Consider the following 18,378-nt stretch of genomic DNA (forward strand, 5'->3'; position numbering starts at 1 on the left):
CACTACACAGATATCACTTTATTTCACAATACTAGACAGGAAGTCTCCACCTTCCTCATTGATTACACTCACTGGGCCTGCAGGCTCTCTAATTCTACATCTGCATTCACGTTAACATGCTTCATTGCATTTCACTGATTCACTCAACATGCTGGATGATGTATTATACAGTACAATATGCTGATGATACATGATACAGTACAATATGCTGGATGATACATGATACAGTACTATATGCTAGTTGATACATGATACAGTACAATATGCTGAATGATACAGTACAATATGCTGGATGATGTATTATACAGTACAATATGCTGGATGATGTATTATACAGTACAATATGCTGGATGATACATAATACAGTACAATATGCTGGATGATACATGATACAGTACAATATGCTGGATGATACAGTACAATATGCTGGATGATATGTGATACAGTAGAATATGATGGATGATACATGATACAGTACAGTATGCTGGTTGATACATGATACAGTACTATATGCTGGATGATACATGATACAGTACAATATGCTGGATGATACAGTACAATATGCTGGATGATATGTGATACAGTAGAATATGATGGATGATACATGATACAGTACAGTATGCTGGTTGATACATGATACAGTACTATATGCTGGATGATACATGATACAGTACTATATGCTAGATGATACATGATACAGTACAATATGCTGGATGATACAGAACAATATGATGGATGATACATGATACAGTACAATATGATGGATGATACATGATACAGTACAATATGCTGGATGATACATGATACAGTACTATATATACTAAATGATACATGATACAGTACAATATGCTGGATGATATATTGATACAGTACAATATGCTGGATGATACAGTACAATATGCTGGATGATACATGATACAGTACAATATGCTAGATGATACATGATACAGTACAATATGCTGGATGATACAGTACAATATGCTGGATGATACATGATACAGTACTATATGCTAGATGATACATGATACAGTACAATATGCTGGATGATACATGATACAGTACTATATACTAGATGATACATGATACAGTACAATATGCTGGATGATATATTGATACAGTACAATATGCTGGATGATACAGTACAATATGCTGGATGATACATGATACAGTACAATATGCTAGATGATACATGATACAGTACAATATGCTGGATGATACAGTACAATATGCTGGATGATACATGATACAGTACTATATGCTAGATGATACATGATACAGTACAATATGCTGGATGATACATGATACAGTACTATATGCTAGATGATACAGTACAATATGCTGGAGGATACATGATACAGTACTATATGCTAGGTGATACAGGATACAGTACAATATGCTGGATGATACATGATACAGTACAATATGCTGGATGATCATGTATCATCCAGCATATTGTACTGTATCATGCTAGGTGATACAGGATACAGTACAATATGCTAGATGATACATGATACAGTACAATATGCTGGATGATACATGAAGGAGACTTGTCGTTAAGGATGGCTAATGAACCAGTAGTTCCATCCACATGATTTTAAAACCTTGTCCTGTGACGAGTGCGCTTCCTGACTGCCACCCAGTGTTTGTGCAATAATGCAAGACAATACATATATTCAGTAGAGTGAAGTAGTGATTATGTCGGGTATAAAACACATAAACATTACTCAACTAATGCCCCTCCCTTGCCCCATAGAAAGCTTCTGATGAATGAAGCCCAACCGACCATGGTTTTAGTTTTCAAAAGACAGCGCTCCCCGGTCAAGGCAGCTTCCAGGAAGCTGAATGGAACGCGGCCTTTGTGTGGGGTGGAGCTTTCCCTACACGGAACGCGTCCCGTGCCGTTCCTGTCGCGGTCCTTGTGGGACTCACTCCCCGCGCAGCCTAGCTAGCTGGCCGGCCAAACAAGGCTGAAGAGGCGTGTGGTGCCCAGGCGGAGTGCTTGTAGACGGGGAGACGGAGTGCGACCTCACCCGGAGAGGACAACATGCCTGCGGTCTCGAAAGGGGACGGAATGCGCGGCCTGGCCGTGTTCATTTCCGACATCAGGAACTGTAAGATTGTTTATCACTCTCTATAAGTTAATTAATGCACACAATGTGACTGTTTTGTTTACGAGGTGTGGCGTGTCGTTGGAGACACAGCTAAATCACCGTGGGTGTTTCCTGGTCCTTCCACCGCCGTGACTTGCAACTTTTGTTACACACAACAGACTTTGACAGCTAGCTAACAAGGCTAAATAGCGTACAAGCTAAGCGCGGCTAACGTCACGACAAAGGGCGTGACCCACGGACGCCTTTTGGACACCAAAATGTCACTTCTTGGACTGCTAAGCCTTTGGAGAGATTTCAAAGCATACTTGAAACAGCCGGCGTGTTTTTGTCGCCATTGTTGCCCCTCTTCCAGCTTGTTTCAGTCATGCCCACATTAGAAAGTTTGTCTACGGCAGCCATAGTTTATGTAGACGTCATAACTAATAACACTGTGTTTTTACTTGACAACCTCCGAGTATGTTATTTTTTTTACATTGAAATAATGCGTGTCTGTTTGAGTGTGGGCGTCTAGTGAAGCTGACACACACTTGTTTAGTTTTGTGACCAGCAGGGGGCGCCTTTGCATCGCCATACAGTTCCCCAGTGGGTCGTACAAAAACGTGGCAATGTGAAATCATTTTTTCTTTTCCAGGCACCCAAAAATCTGAACAAAAATACGTTTTTAGCACAGATAATTGTACTTTTACATGGAGAAAACGAGTGTAAATCCTTACAACTGAGGACTGGATGTAATTTGGTGATTTGGTCATTTGTAACTTGGTGTACATCTTGGCAAGATGGAATTAAATAGTGTTTGTTATTTTCTTTATCAAATGGCCAGCACTCACAACTTTATTTTTGGCCCCATGGCAGGTTGCTCGGCAGTCATGATCAATTAAAAAATGCACGAACAGTGACAAAATTATTTGCAGAAAACTACAGCGTTCAAAAAAAGATGTTTGACTGCACAGTAATTCCCAGTTTATTGTTGTTAATTGGTAGGATTCCTTATATATTCCATTTCTATTTTATAATAAGAGCATGGAAGATTAAGATTAAGATATGCCTTTATTCGTCCCTCAGTGGGGAAATTTGTATTGCACAGCAGCAAGAGTACAGAGTCAGTTAAGCAGTACAAAATACACAATATAGAAAAATAAACAATATAAACAATCCAAGTATTAACAAAAATCAACAGTTTTTCCCAGACTTATATACAATACAGTATGTAGCTAATATGAAACGAGATGAGATATATGACCAGTCTATGCACTGAGATCTTGTTAGAGAGTTAATATGAGGCATTATGGAAATACTTCACATAGAACTTAGTACATTGCATTTAGAGCCCTTAATATTGCACATGGAGGTTGATCAGATATTGCACAGTGAATGGGGTCTGGAGTAACTATACTGACTATAAAAGCAAGTATTACACAGATGTACATAGTGGTGCAGAAGTCTATTGGGAGCGGTGCTGGTTGAAAAGCCTATTTACAAGCTAAATTAGGTTTTTAATATTAGAGCCCTCTAGAAATGAAATAACACCCCTATAGTTTACACTCTACACTCCTGTTACCCAATATAGTAGACATGATAACAAAAAATAAGACATAATATGGACTCACACATTATCATCGGGAGAGTTCCTTGTTTTTCCTTTGTTGCCTATTTTCCCATCAGTGGAACATTACTGACCTAGTTACCAGTGTGGAATACTACATCTACTACTACATCAAAATGTCTTTGAATGCATCGCTTAGCCATTTTTATGTTTGAAATGCTTCATTTAGGCAAGAAATGTAGTTTTAATTTCTGTGTTATTGAAATTTTAATCATGACAGTAATGGTATATTTTGGGGAAAATATTGTGAATTGTCCAACCTCATTGGAGTAGGTTGCACTGCAACACGAAGGAGCCTTCATTAGTCTTGATGACTTTACCGGCGGACCAGAAACCTTCCTGTTCTTTTTATGAGGCGGCTAAGCATGTTCATGTGGGATGCTTTATGGGTGATTGCCGGGCTGTTGCTCCGGCAACCTGTCTTGGTCGTCAGTACTGTTCTCTCACCCGAGCATGATGACAAAACCAGTCCGCAAGACAATGTATCAAAGGAGTGCGTGTTGTCTGTGTGCAAAACATTTGTTCCAGTTTAATGATTGATTTGGCCTTCTTATTTTGACGCGCATGTTCACGGTTTTTGTGTTTGCAGGCAAAAGTAAAGAGGCAGAAATTAAGAGGGTCAACAAAGAACTGGCCAACATCCGCTCCAAGTTCAAAGGTGTGCTGGCAGTGACCACCTGATGCCCCCCCCCCCCATACGTGTTCTCCGTGGACGATGACGTGTGTGATTGATGTGTGTGCACAGGTGACAAGGCTCTGGATGGGTACAGTAAGAAGAAGTACGTCTGCAAGCTGCTCTTCATCTTTCTTTTGGGCCACGATATCGACTTTGGGCACATGGAGGCCGTCAACCTTCTCAGCTCCAACAAATACACGGAGAAACAAATTGTAAGTCAGCACGTCCACAGATGTTGTGGCTGCTTCATCATTACTGGTGTAATGCGGTTTGGATATGGCCTCCTTCGTCTGTAACGCTTCATTGGTTCCAGACTGTGACTGTGTTGCCTTCAGGGTTACTTGTTCATCTCAGTGCTGGTGAACTCCAACAGCGACCTCATCCGTCTCATCAACAACGCCATCAAGAACGACCTGGTCAGCCGCAACCCTACCTTCATGAACCTCGCCCTGCACTGCATCGCCAACGTGGGCAGCAGAGAAATGGCCGAGGCCTTCGCTTCCGAAATCCCTCGCATCTTAGTGGCGGGGTGCGTGTGTGACCAAGGCTTCACGTGCGTGTGTACCTGCTGCTCTTGGTGATGAGGGGTGATGATGTGTTTGTGTCCTGAGCAGGGACACCATGGACAGCGTCAAGCAGAGTGCGGCACTCTGTCTCCTCCGTCTCAACAGGACGTCACCTGACCTGGTGCCCATGGGCGAGTGGACGTCCCGAGTGGTGCATTTGCTGAATGACCAGCACCTGGTACGACTCTGGGACCCCCCCATCGTCGTCATCATCATCATCATGAAGATGTGTGTGTGTGTTTTCAGGGCGTGGTCACGGCAGCCACCAGCCTCATCACCACGCTGGCCCAGAAGAGTCCTGATGACTTCAAAACCTCCGTGTCGCTGGCTGTGGCCCGACTCAGCAGGGTGAGCGTCACTGAAGAACCGAGTACCCCCCCACCATCCCCAAATGGGGCTTTAACTGCGTGTCCTCACTCGTGCAGATTGTTACGTCAGCATCCATCGACCTTCAGGACTACACGTACTACTTTGTTGCAGCACCTTGGCTCTCCGTCAAACTACTACGACTACTGCAGTGCTACCCTCCACCTGGTACTGTTCACACACCAGTACTACTCTTCTACCACAGCAGTCCAATACAGCCGTACTGAAAAATCCAAGGATGATATTTAGTAAAGCAACACATACTAGTACAATGTTATATGGCATCATTTCTGGTGTATAAGCTGCTACTTTTAAAATGCATTTCAATACCGTACGGCTCGGGAGCGAGGAAATGATCAGTGAGGAAATGGTAACTCTTTATGGGACAGGACACTCATGACGAGCTTGTCAAGGTTTCGGAAACCACAGGAGGTCATTGCTCAGTATTGTAATCTAACTCACTCACTCATCTTACAAAAAACGCTAACATCATCACACAGGAACTTAACACCCAAAAGGAAGCTAGGACACGCATAAGACAAGTGCCAATACCAGTTGAAAAGAAAAAACACCTATTTCAAATGTTTCCATAATGCATTAATTTAACGAGCAGCTCATTTGCCAAAGATGGCCGCCGGCTGCCACAGGTGAGTAACTAGCTTGCGGTTGTCCAACACAGAGGACGGGGCGCTGCGGAGTCGTCTGACGGAATGCCTGGAGACCATCCTGAACAAAGCCCAGGAGCCCCCCAAGTCCAAGAAGGTCCAACACTCCAACGCGAAGAACGCGGTTCTGTTTGAAGCCATTTCACTCATCATCCACCATGACAGGTGGGTCCTGGCTCCTCTGGCAGAGAGCGTGGGGGGCAGGGGGGTCCTGGCTCCTCTGGCAGAGAGCGTGGGGGGGAGGAAGGGGGGTCCTACCGGGCTGTCCTTCAGCCAACACTGTGCTGTCGTCCCGCAGTGAGCCCACCCTGCTGGTGCGAGCGTGCAACCAGCTGGGCCAGTTCCTGCAGCACAGGGAGACCAACCTGCGGTACTTGGCCCTGGAGAGCATGTGCATGCTGGCCAGCTCGGAGTTTTCCCACGAGGCTGTGAAGACACACATGGAAACTGTCATTAATGCTCTGAAGGTGCGGCGGCGTCTTTTGGGTTGCTGATGGAGTATGTCTTCTCACACGTGTTTTTTTTTCTAGACCGAGCGAGACGTGAGCGTCCGTCAGAGGGCGGTGGACCTTCTCTACGCCATGTGCGACCGCAGCAACGCTAAGCAGATTGTGGCGGAGATGCTGAGCTACCTGGAGACCGCCGACTACTCCATCAGAGAGGAGATTGTGCGTCATTCATACTCTTAGCGCTTGACCCCGCCCCTTTGCTCAGCCGGCTTCTTCTCCAGGTGCTGAAGGTGGCCATCCTGGCGGAGAAGTATGCCGTGGACTACACCTGGTACGTAGACACCATCCTCAACCTCATCCGCATCGCAGGAGACTACGTCAGCGAGGAGGTGTGGTACCGCGTCATCCAGATCGTCATCAACCGAGACGACGTGCAAGGCTATGCCGCCAAGACCGTGTTTGAGGTGAGCTGAGGTCTCAGGTGGGGTCCCCAACTTGGAACTTCATGCTTGTGGAACAACTCTGCTAGGCCCTTCAAAGACCGGCCTGCCACGAGAACCTGGTCAAAGTGGGCGGGTACATCCTGGGAGAGTTTGGGAACCTGATTGCCGGCGACCCGCGCTCCAGGTATTTTCAAATGTAACACGCGTATTGCATCAGCAAGATGACGTCCTGGTGTTCTCCAGCCCCCTGGTCCAGTTCAACCTCCTGCACTCCAAGTTTCACCTGTGCTCGGTGCCCACGCGGGCACTGCTGCTGTCCGCCTACATCAAGTTCATCAACCTGTTCCCGGAGGTGAAGACCACCATCCAGGACGTGCTGCGCTCAGACAGCCAGCTCCGTAACGCCGACGTGGAGCTCCAGCAGAGAGCCGTGGAGTACCTGAGGCTCAGCTGCATCGCCACCACTGACATCCTGGTCCGTCACGGGGTGGGGGGACGGCGGGGGTCGGCACCTCAGCCTTTCAACTGTGACTCTGCCTCTGCAGGCCACCGTCTTGGAGGAGATGCCTCCGTTCCCCGAGAGAGAGTCGTCCATCCTGGCCAAGCTGAAGAGGAAGAAGGGGCCGGGAAACCTGCCCGACATCGACGACACTCGCCGCAACATGAACGGCAACGCGGAGCACAGCGTCACCGGAGACGCCGCCAACACGGTAACGACGCTTTGTGTGATCATGTGATCACGCTGTGAGTTCATCATGTCTTCACACCAGACACTCGCCGCCCTGACAGCCTTTCCATAACAATTCTAGACGTACGTTTCAAGACCCGCGCATGTCAGCTCTACTAGTAAAAAAAAAACTACTAGTAATATCGACTTTACTCTTTTTTTACAATCTTTGCTCTTCTTTCCTAATATTTCAGCTTTCTTCTTTTGGCTTTATTCTTGTAAAATTACTGCTGATATGTTGTTTTTGGGGCGGCACGGAGGAACAGTGGTTAGCACGCAGACCTCACAGCTAGGAGACCAGGGTTCAATTCCACCCTCGGCCATCTCTGTGTGGAGTTTGCATGTTCTCCCTGTGCATGCGTGGGTTTTCTCCGGGTACTCCGGTTTCCTCCCACATTCAAAAACATGCTAGGTTAATTAGCGACTCCAATAGGTCCATAGGTATGAATGTGAGTGTGAATGGTTGTTTGTCTATATGTGCCCTGTGATTGGCTGGCGACCAGTCCAGGGTGTACCCCGCCTCTCGCCCGAAAGCAGCTGGGATAGGCTCCAGCACCCCCGCGACCCTTGTGAGGAAAAGCAGTAGAAAATGAATGAATGAATGTTGTTTTTGACCTATGGGGGCGTAGTAAAACTGTAAACAGATGTCTGGAAGAAACGCTGCTACTCACTTGCTAGCAAAGCCACATTTGTTTCCTATTCCTGCGGCACAAACCGGAACTCCTTTTAAGTACTTAGCTTAGCTAGTGTGACCAACCACCGCCTAGTGGGCGTGCCAGAGGTGGATGGATGGAATACACGAGGGACGCACGAAATCCAAAGCTGAATAGGTGCAGATTCTGGAAGAACTATAAAGCTTTGTGCTCTGGTTTTAGGGTGTAGCTGCTCTGTAGGAGTCCACAAGTCCATACAAAGGGCCCAAAAAGGAGCACCATAGTTCCCCTTTAACTAACTGATGTTTTTACAATGTGCCAAGGCAGTACTTAGTACAGTACAGCCTTGAATGGATGTGTTGCTATATGCTAGTTTATCAATGGATGTGATTGATTTTGAAAGAGGTGCAAGTCATGAGTGTGTTTTGCGTGATAGTTTGAGTTTGGTGAGAACGTGTGAGTTACCTTCACTCTCGTCACTTCCTTTCCTCTTGGTTTTTTTTTCTGACCTTCACTTCCTCTTCTATACTCCTTTGCTGCCCCTTCAGTCTTCTCCTCCAATGATGACGGCGCTTCCCGCCAACAGGCCCCGCCCTGCCCCTTCCTGTGCTGGCACGATGGTATATTCATAGCACACGTTATCAGCCACTTACTTAAAAACCCTACCGATGTCATATTTATGCTGTTATGGGCTATTATCAGACGTGTGCTCCCCTTCCTTTTGCTGTCTGCACACAAGAGATTATTTTCCATTTTTGTGTCCCACCCAGAACTCCACCCACCCCTTCAATGACTTGCTGAACCTAAACTCCGCCCCCGATGCCGGTTCCAGTCTGCTGGTGGACGTCTTCTCCGAAGTCACGCCTGCCCCCGCCGCCTCTGTCGCTGCCACCGTGTCTGAGGAAAGCTTTGGCAGGTGAGTCTGCCTCCAAGCGTGACGTGGAAGATGATGGAAGCACATGTAGAACATCATGATAATAGAAAGCATCTGTGACCATGGTAACGTTATTGTCTGCCGTAACGATACAGAATATTGCTAACATTTCATCTTGTGAGTGCAGGTTTGTGTGTAAGAACAATGGCGTTCTCTTTGAGAATCAACTTCTGCAGATCGGCCTCAAGTGCGAGTATCGGCAGAACCTGGGTGAGCACGCTTCATTTGTCTCCTGAGAAAGGAATGAAAATAGACATGCAGTACGTGTAGTAGTACAGTAGCTAATTAAACACCGATGTCTCAAATGTCAATACGAGCTTTTGCACATGACTTACAGACAGAAGCGTATATTAGAAAGCGTATCATTCTATTTGTGTGCCTAACTGCCTCGCAAGCTCACCTCATTGACCTATTGTGGCCACTAGGGGTCGCCACTTGACCTTAAAGGTCATGTTGAGTTGTGTTTAGTTTCACGCCGTGTCTCCAAAATGGCCGCGTGCGTCCTTGATGAATGCTCTCCTGTGGTCCTCCAGGTCGCATGTACGTGTTCTTTGGCAACAAGACGTCCAGTCAGTTCCTCAGCTTCTCCTCGACCGTACGCAGCGGGGACACGCTCAACACACATATCCTTTTGAGGACTTCAACTGGGAACCACTTCCTTTTCAATAGAAGCTGTTGGGATAAGAAAGATGGCTGCGTGTGGACATGGAGCCTTATTGGAGGTTTTTTCTGAAGGCCTTCTAGGCGGGGGGGGGGCTTCATTCAGGATGCATGGGGGTAGAGTCGTGATGATTGCATGGAGGTTTCTTAACACGGACCCCACAGCTGAACGTCCACGCCAAGATGGTTGACCCGGTCATCGAGGGCGGGGCCCAGGTTCAGCAGATCCTCAACATCGAGTGCGTGTCTGACTTCAGTGATGCCCCCGTGCTCGACATCCAGTTCAGGTGGGTGGGTGTGGGGGTGGGGGTCAGGTCCCTCACACACAGGACACGCTGATGGACTTGTGTGTGCAGGTACGGCGGCGCCCTGCAGAACATCTCCATCAAACTCCCTGTCATGCTCAACAAGTTCTTCCAGCCCACTGAGATGACGTCAGATGACTTCTTCCAGCGCTGGAAGCAGCTTGGCCTGTGAGAATGCCCCCCCCCCACACCACACACACAGCAAGGGGAGGTATTTGCATTGATGAAGCAAGTAATGTGCTTGTTTGCCTGCAGGCCCCAGCAGGAAGTCCAGAAGATTTTCAAAGCTAAACACCCGATGGACACCGAGGTCACCAAAGCCAAGGTACGTGCTTATCATCTTATGTCTACGACATAGAGTAATAGGCTTGTAAATGTGACTATAGGGGTGTTATATCATGTCTAGAGGGCTCTAGTAAATGATAAAATGTGTATTTAGAAGGTGGTAAATAGGTTTTTTACATGTTATGTCAGCTATGTCAGGTAATAGGAATGTAAACATTAATATAGGGGTGTTATTTAGGGTCGAAAGGGCTCTAATAATAGGCTTGTAAATGTGACTATAGGGGTGTTATATCATGTCTAGAGGGCTCCAGTAAATGATAAAATGTGTATTTAGAAGGTGGTAAATAGGTTTTTTACATGTTATGTCAGCTATGTCAGGTAATAGGAATGTAAACATTAATATAGGGGTGTTATTTAGGGTCGAAAGGGCTCTAATAATAGGCTTGTAAATGTGACTATAGGGGTGTTATATCATGTCTAGAGGGCTCCAGTAAATGATAAAATGTGTATTTAGAAGGTGGTAAATAGGTTTTTTACATGTTATGTCAGCTATGTCAGGTAATAAGAATGTAAACATTAATATAGGGGTGTTATTTAGGGTCGAAAGGGCTCTAATAATAGGCTTGTAAATGTGACTATAGGGGTGTTATATCATGTCTAGAGGGCTCTAATAAATGATAAAATGTGTATTTAGAAGGTGGCAAATAGGTTTTTTACATGTTATGTCAGCTATGTCAGGTAATAGGAATGTAAACATTAATATAGGGGTGTTATTTCAGGTCGAGAGGGCTCTAATAATGGTAAGATGTATACTTAGGACCTGTTTAATTCTAACTCCCAAAATATTAAATTCTTTGTGCAAATTCTGCAACCGGTAAAGTGTGATATTGGAGGGATTGTTGAGGAATGTTTTGTTCCAGGCCTGCAGGTGGCAGTCATGCATACAACCAAGCGGTGGACAAATAGAGCAGAGAGGAAGTGGATATTAGAAAAACATGTTAGATGTGATTTTTGCTCTGGTAGATTCTAGGTTTCGGTGTGGCTCTGCTGGAGGGTGTTGATCCAAACCCTGCTAACTTTGTTGGTGCTGGAGTGGTCCACAGTAAAAGTTCTCAGGTGGGATGTCTTCTCAGGCTGGAGCCCAACAAACAAGCGCAGGTATGGACACACACACGCACACGCACACACACACACACACACACACACACAAAGAGTGTAAAGTAATGTGGTGTTTGTCCCATCAGATGTATCGTCTCACGCTGAGGACCAGCAGGGACTCTGTGTCCCAGAGACTTTGTGATCTGCTCTCAGATCAGTTCTAGAAGCTTCTTCTCAGTTTTTTTGTACAGTGTAAAGTCTTTTTACCATTGAAATGAAAAGAACTTTTGGCACATAGCTTTACTGCCTTTGACAGCGGCGCCACTGCTCCACCAGGAGGTCGACCCACGTGATTTTTCCTCATCCCGTCACCCTTTTTTGCACTTTTTAACACGAGTATGGCATCACGCTGGAGAACCGCTAAGCTCTTGGACACGTTACACGCACACTTTGTACTGCAGATCACTAGAGTGCCTTTGTCTCAAGTCAAACACTAGCACACGTCTCACTACGTCTACCTGAAACACACACACACACACTTCTTAGGGGTGCACAATATCAGTCTGATACCGGGCATACCCATAAATACAATTACTTTACCACCAGTCCAGGGTGGACCCCGCCTCTCGCCTAAAGACAGCTGGGATAGGCTCCAGCACCCCCACGACCCTTGTGAGGATAAGCGGTAGAAAATTAATGTATTGTGCACCTCTAATATTTCTATTTTTACTGCCTTCACATTCACTTGCTCCTTAAATGCACCTCACTGCCTTAAGAGGTATTTTTCCAACTGTTTGCAAATAAAAATCTATCAGGTCCTTGCTGTCTATTTCATAGAGGTTAGTGCAAATCAGTGCTTTTTATTCATGATTGATTTAAAAATATTCTTATACATAATAAAAAGGCACAATATTAGTAGTCACATTCACAATGTCGCGGTTCTTTGACACTCAAGAGACAAAAGTTTTTTAAAAAAATCTAACTTTTAGCACTCCCATCGTCCTGTGTCAGTCTCGATATCGAACCTCCGCTCTGAGTTCCTTGGTGATGTAGTTGAGCAGGGCGGCCGTGACCTGCTGCTGCAGCGTGGAGCTGCCCATCACCAGGGCCACCAGCTGGGCTGCGTCTGTCCAGTCCAGACCCCACAGGACGGCCGCCACATCCTCTGACAACTTCCTCTGCTGGGCGGGGGGCAGCTCCATCAGGACCTGAGGAAGGGGCCGGAACTGGCCGCTGGTCAGCCAGCTGCCAAGCAGGCTGCCTACCACGCCACCTGGTGGTGGACATAATGCGTGAGTACATCTCCCTGAACACCCCCATCCCCCGTCCAAGCCAGGCTAATCTACTGGTAAAATCATTTAGTAAATCATTTTCTGCAAATGATACCAAAATAATCCAACATTGGTACTGTCAGATCATATTTCATCCCCATGTAAATGCATGGTGACAGCACTGCTTTTTTATGGGTTCCGTCTGTGATTGGCGGGGTGAAGCATGTAGACGACATGGAATGGGGGCGCATTCCTTCAAAGTCTACACTGTTTATTTGAGCACCACTCAGTCCCGATGCCACAAATAACCAGCATGTGTTCGGCTGGGTTAAAAATAACGCTTGCTGAAGTCTCCCTGGTTTGACTTTCATCGACGTGTTTCTAGCATCCCGAGCTTCACTTAGCGTCTAACTGGCTCACATCGCCAAAGAATATCTGTTACCTTAAATGCTATTCAACTGTGGTGATTAGCAACTATTGTGCCGCAAAGCATGCTGGGCAGCTGGGATCACCCCCAGAGAAGGGAGTAGTTTAAGCCATGATTAAGCATTTTCACCCATTGGCCGCTCGATGACAGTGTTGGCTCACCATGTCAATTTCCGACATTGGCGATCCCTGTCCTGTTTGCAAACGGCGGCCCCAATTACACGATTGTCCTTACCAACAGCGATGCCGGGAGGTCCGCCCAGCATGCCGCCGAGAAACGCACTTCCCCCTGCAACCATGGCTCCTTTGGCCGAGCCTTTCACCGCCACTTTGATCTCCTCCTGTGCCGAAATCTCGCAGCACAGGCGCATGACGTCATCCACTCTGGGCGCCATCTTGCTGTTGCTAGAGAAACGAAAATAAAACTTTCAGCTTTTCCTGAACATTGAACCCGGGAACCGGGAAGTCTGGGACCAGCCATTAATCCTTTCATGACTTTAAGCATAATATAGGAGCCTGGTGTTGGCAGTTAATATACTGGATTCAAATTATGAAATAATTTTAATAGACAATATTCCCGATTCACTGTGAATTATAACATGTTTAACAATCACAATATTTGTCTTTTTGCCTTAAAAATGTATATTTATATCGTATTTATATTTCAACAACAGAGTTCCTCGCTATTGTATAATCACGTGACGACTAAAACAGCCTTGTTTCGTCAATATAACGGTGAACACTCTTTACAATCTACAACATCCGACTATTTTATTTTAGCTAAATGGGCTACAATTAGTAGTTAAAGTACTTTTCTTACCTGTAATGTGGTGTGGGGCAACAAAGTTTGGTCGTGTTGTTCCACTCTCGTCGACGACTTCCGGTTAAGAGTTAGCGCACCTAGCATGTTGAGTACCTAAGTGAATTTAACCGGATGTTGCACTAAACACGCCCAAATGGCTGCATTCGCTTGACAAGTACGGCACACAGTACCCGGATGTTGCACGAAACATGCCCCCAAATGGTGACAGCGGCGCCATCTTGGCTACGGAGTGGAAAAGGGGGGACGTCACTAAACAGAAGACGCGTCCGTCATTTCCAATAAGCGCGTAATGACAGTGCTGGACTGGTGAAAGCGCTGTCAAAATTCGCGCCGGCAGGCACAAAGTAGAAAGAATGCGCACGGTATGCATAGCATTACAAGCTACTAGTACACAGGATACGTACATAGCATACAAGCTAGCTAGCCAACAGCCAAGACAAAATGGTTCTTCGCTCGAAAGTCCACTCGATTAACTGTGTAATCACGTAACATTTAAAAATAACATTACAACTGAAGTTATATCACAAAAAATAGTCGATGTTCTTAAAATAGTTAAAGAACGTTTTGAAACAAATCGCCGTTCAAAGTTTAGCTGAGGTGACGCAGAGTGGCTCCGCCTCTATGGGCGTGTCTTGGTGACGTACGAGAACACAGGGAGGATTTGGACCCGACAAAACAAGCTTCTCATCAAAACAATCCTTAGCATCAACAAGCTCGACGACCTCACTCAGACGACACTACCGGAACCTCGGAACGCCTCAGGTCAGTTCGAACACGCTCGATCTCTGCCGCGACGAGACATAATTTTCATATTTTAATTTTGTACATCAGCACGGAACCTTTTGTCTTTTTGTCCTCTGACGTCACAATGTTGTTCAAATGACAAGTCCTTGTTGAGATGTCACCCGAAAGGACGACGTTTATTTTTTCGGACGGGAAAGACTTGAGTACGTGATTGTTTGTCAGGATATTCAAGTTAAACGGACGTAATGAATGTGAAATGTTATGCCGTACGTCCGGCCTGTGTGGGACGTCATCATCCATATCGCTTGTTGACGATCAAATCCCAACAGTCTGCACATATGTTTGCCTTAGAATGTTACTTTGAGGGGTGGGGTTGCGGGTGCAGAAGCCCCCCCCCCCCCCCCCCCCCACCACGCATTATATAACATCTATGCATCATCAGCCATACGTGCTCTGTTTTTAAACTAACGTGACAGTCAGCTGGGACCTCCAAGCAGGCGGCACTTGCCTCGTGTGGCCACAAGAGGACGCCAATTTCTCTTGATTGCGTTGCATGGTTTTAATGAAGTTTTTTTTGGAAAATTCTTTCCTTTGTCTTTCTCATAGCTTACTTACTTAGCTTGACGATGATTGGCAAGATCCTCTCCCACCTGCTCGGCGGCAGCGGTGACGAGGAGACGAGCGGAGATACACTGGAGGAGCTACTGGAGTTTGAGGAGGGCGGCTGGGTCGTTGTTAATCTGCCAGGTGAGAACGCAATGTGACGTGCACGCGCACAGGCGGGCATGACTCTTCTGCTGTTCCTGTGACAGACAACGCACCCCTGTCAGCACCCGAGGCTGACCCCTTGGAGAACCTGCTGATAGAACACCCCAGCATGTCTGTCTATCAGATGAGACGCAGGATGAGTGGAACTGAGGGGGACGAGGAGGAGGAGGAGGAGGAGGAAGGTTCGGAAGACGATGAGAACTCTCCAAGGTGAGTCCACACTCCTTCTCCTTCTCAGCTGCACGTCATGTGACCATAACCCTCCTGTCCTCTCTCCCAGGCCCGTGGCGGTGAGCCGGCACATCTCGTGGCGTCTGGCGGCGTGGGGCGTCCCGCTGCCGGTCGACGTGCGGCTTCTGACACTACAGCGGGCCCGGGGTGCGGCCGAGCGCAAGAAGCTGAGCCGCGGGGCCCTCGCCAGGCAGAACCTGGTCAAGACGCGCTGCTCGGCGTCGGAGAGGCGCTACGGACACTTCAAGCAGCCCAGCCAGCGTCTCTACAACTACTGAAACAGGAAGTGAAGACGGCGCCACTTGAAACATTGTACAGTCCAAAATCCAAGACGAACAACCGTGTTTTTGTGTGATTATCACTTGGTCGCCTGTTCGATGGTGTAAATACTCCGCTTTTTTTTTTATTTCTGTCTATTTATAAAATGTACAAAAAAAAGAGGAAAATAAATCTGCTTTCTTAAAATGGCGCCAAATCGTCCTTTTGGACTCCGCCTCCTCGCAGGCGACGCATCTTGGTCATGAACCTCACCACACGCTCGGCGTCCACGCCGGTGCTCCACACTCCGCCATCTTTGAAATCAGAGCCCACGATGAGCCCGTGGGCGGCGAGGTAGCGCTCCACATTGTCGTACGTCACGCCAGAACCCACCAGCACCGGGATTGTCACACAGCGGGACACGTCTGGCGTTTAAAAAGAAATACATTTGAAATGGGAATACATGGATGATAATAGCATCTAACATTACTCTATAATGTAGTATACACAAGTATATACTTATGTCATTCTATGTTTCAATGAAAGTATATTTAATACAATTCTTTTCCTAAATAGCATGAGATGATATATGATGTACTTATGACCTTTACTTTGTCCTCATGAGCGTCTTAAAATTGTCCTATGTGGACAAGGTCCAGGTTTCAGGTCAGACCCCTATAGTAGCAACCTGAGTGTCCCTAATATTTAGAGTGTGTTTATTTGGAGACCCCCAGATCTCTGATGGTACCTCGGAGCTCCCGTGGGTCCGCCTCCTGTCCGGTGGATGTCCCGGTGACGATGAGGCCGTCTGAGAGGAAGAACTCTGCCGCCCGAGCCGTCTCCTCGATGCTCAAGTCCGCCGTCAGCGCATGAGAACTGTACCGGTCGAAACGAGATAACAGGGTCACGTCATGGACAATAGTCTTGGGACTGCTGGGAAGAAGGGGGGGTGTCCAAACATGGACAAACGAGGCCCATAAGAACCTTGTCACGCACGTAGGACTCACCTGTGTTTCTTCTTGATATCGGTGAAGACGAGCACGTGTTCCGCTCCGATCATCTTGCGGTACCGCAAAAGATCTGCGGCACAAGCGTGTACTGGGCCCTCGTCCGCCACGTGAGAGAAGACGAAGCCCTCAGCCCGGATGAAATCCAGACCTGAGACAGGACACAGAAGCAGCTAGAACCCCGGGAGAAGGTTCCACATGGAGATGCTGAGACTGGAAACCTGAAGCCAGAGCCACCGCCAGTGCCTGCCGGTTGGCAGAAGATAGGAGCTGCACCCCGAGAGGCATGTCCGGGCAGATGTTCCTCACGGCCGCGCACACCGCCGTCATGCATGCGCACACCTCCGGACCCGGAGACAAGGAGTAAGGCAGATCGTGCATGTTCTCCAAGATGACTGCATCCTGGAAGCAGAGCGCACATGCAGACATTATGATATTTGTTGTTGGGGGGGAACATCTGCTGAGTTTGTCAGACGACGGGGGCCTACAAGTCCTGCATCACGGTAGATGCTGGCCTCCTTGCAGGCCTCCTCAATGATGTCGGACATCTTCATGCGTCCCAGTGGACTTCCTGGGAGATACAACTGACCGTGACGCACACCACGCAGGAAACACTGCAGCGATCACCTGGTTCCTACCTGGCAGAGCTTGGACGTGGATCATCCCCATCACGACGCCTTTCAGACGGCCGAAAAGATCCAACCATTTCATCCTGTTTGTCTTTCTCATGTCACGTGACCGTCCAAAGGTCCTGCGAGCGAGACAACAGGATGTGTTTGGATTCAACTTTATTGCTTGTTCACCGGGACAATACCTTGTATTCCAAATGAAAACTGGCAGCGCTCCTCGATATCATTCAACAACATCAATATTAATCAACTATTTCAACCTGCTAACAGCTAGCATGCTAGCGACCTGCCAGGATACAGGGTGATAACATTGCAACATTACATTTGCTAAAGTGCTAAAGCTAACCCCAAAGAAGGTAGCGCTAAGTATCAAAAATGCACGTCAATCATGCTATTCATGTCAACAGTTAGCACACTAGCTGCTAGCAAGATGGCAATCTTATCAAAAGTGCACGTCATTTTACACCATGCTATTTATTATCAGGATAATAGCTAACACACCAACACACTAACAGTTAGCTAGCAGACTAGCATCTAGCAAGATGGCGCTAAGTACCCCAAGTGCGGTTCCAGAGTGACTCATGCGATTGACTATGAGCAACAGCAAAAAAGTTAGCATGTTAGTTATGTTAGCATGCTAGCAAGCTAATGCTAAATACCAAAAGTGAGGTTCTACAGTG

At 47.0% G+C, this 18,378-nt stretch overlaps 4 protein-coding genes across 6 annotated transcripts; 2 read left to right on the forward strand and 2 right to left on the reverse strand.

Annotated features, from left to right (window-relative positions):
• The first annotated feature begins 1,866 nt into the window (after positions 1–1,866).
• LOC131132821 (AP-2 complex subunit alpha-2) lies at positions 1,867–12,359 on the forward strand. 2 transcript variants are annotated; one of them, XM_078792699.1, is made up of 23 exons: positions 1,867–2,111; positions 4,304–4,372; positions 4,460–4,602; positions 4,726–4,919; positions 5,005–5,134; positions 5,203–5,304; positions 5,382–5,490; positions 6,002–6,152; positions 6,286–6,454; positions 6,518–6,655; positions 6,718–6,900; positions 6,966–7,063; positions 7,123–7,354; positions 7,425–7,589; positions 8,808–8,879; positions 9,030–9,175; positions 9,321–9,403; positions 9,727–9,813; positions 10,014–10,140; positions 10,210–10,326; positions 10,414–10,483; positions 11,467–11,601; positions 11,688–12,359. In XM_078792699.1, exons 1-23 carry the CDS (start codon positions 2,045–2,047, stop codon positions 11,763–11,765), a joined length of 2,865 nt encoding a protein of 954 aa, XP_078648825.1. In that variant the 5' UTR covers positions 1,867–2,044; the 3' UTR covers positions 11,766–12,359. The 2 variants fall into 2 exon arrangements, with proteins under 2 accessions (XP_078648825.1, XP_078648828.1); XM_078792702.1 differs by lacking the exon at positions 8,808–8,879 and having other exon boundaries at positions 1,868–2,111.
• Positions 12,360–12,364: 5 nt separating this feature from the next.
• LOC131132862 (protein C19orf12 homolog) lies at positions 12,365–14,410 on the reverse strand. Its single transcript, XM_058078886.2, has 3 exons — positions 14,059–14,410; positions 13,474–13,643; positions 12,365–12,814 (listed from the first exon to the last, which is right to left on the reverse strand). The coding sequence occupies exons 2-3, from the start codon at positions 13,631–13,633 to the stop codon at positions 12,549–12,551; spliced, it is 426 nt and encodes a 141-aa protein (XP_057934869.2). The 5' UTR covers positions 13,634–13,643; positions 14,059–14,410; the 3' UTR covers positions 12,365–12,548.
• Positions 14,411–14,492: 82 nt separating this feature from the next.
• LOC131132859 (tumor protein p53-inducible nuclear protein 2) lies at positions 14,493–16,273 on the forward strand. The gene is made up of 4 exons (XM_058078881.2): positions 14,493–14,823; positions 15,412–15,552; positions 15,618–15,783; positions 15,854–16,273. Exons 2-4 carry the CDS (start codon positions 15,432–15,434, stop codon positions 16,080–16,082), a joined length of 516 nt encoding a protein of 171 aa, XP_057934864.2. The 5' UTR covers positions 14,493–14,823; positions 15,412–15,431; the 3' UTR covers positions 16,083–16,273.
• On the reverse strand, positions 16,163–18,273 carry LOC131132853 (uncharacterized protein F13E9.13, mitochondrial). 2 transcript variants are annotated; one of them, XM_058078873.2, is made up of 7 exons: positions 18,255–18,273; positions 17,708–17,820; positions 17,558–17,640; positions 17,291–17,471; positions 17,070–17,220; positions 16,811–16,938; positions 16,163–16,487 (listed from the first exon to the last, which is right to left on the reverse strand). In XM_058078873.2, exons 2-7 carry the CDS (start codon positions 17,796–17,798, stop codon positions 16,264–16,266), a joined length of 858 nt encoding a protein of 285 aa, XP_057934856.2. In that variant the 5' UTR covers positions 17,799–17,820; positions 18,255–18,273; the 3' UTR covers positions 16,163–16,263. The 2 variants fall into 2 exon arrangements, with proteins under 2 accessions (XP_057934856.2, XP_057934855.2); XM_058078872.2 differs by lacking the exon at positions 18,255–18,273 and adding an exon at positions 17,884–18,016.
• Positions 18,274–18,378: the final 105 nt, after the last annotated feature.

Source organism: Doryrhamphus excisus, linkage group LG1 (assembly GCF_037039965.1).
Source record: "Doryrhamphus excisus strain RoL-2023G ecotype Guam linkage group LG1, RoL_Dexc_Guam_v1.1, whole genome shotgun sequence".
Lineage (NCBI taxonomy): Eukaryota > Metazoa > Chordata > Actinopteri > Syngnathiformes > Syngnathidae > Doryrhamphus > Doryrhamphus excisus.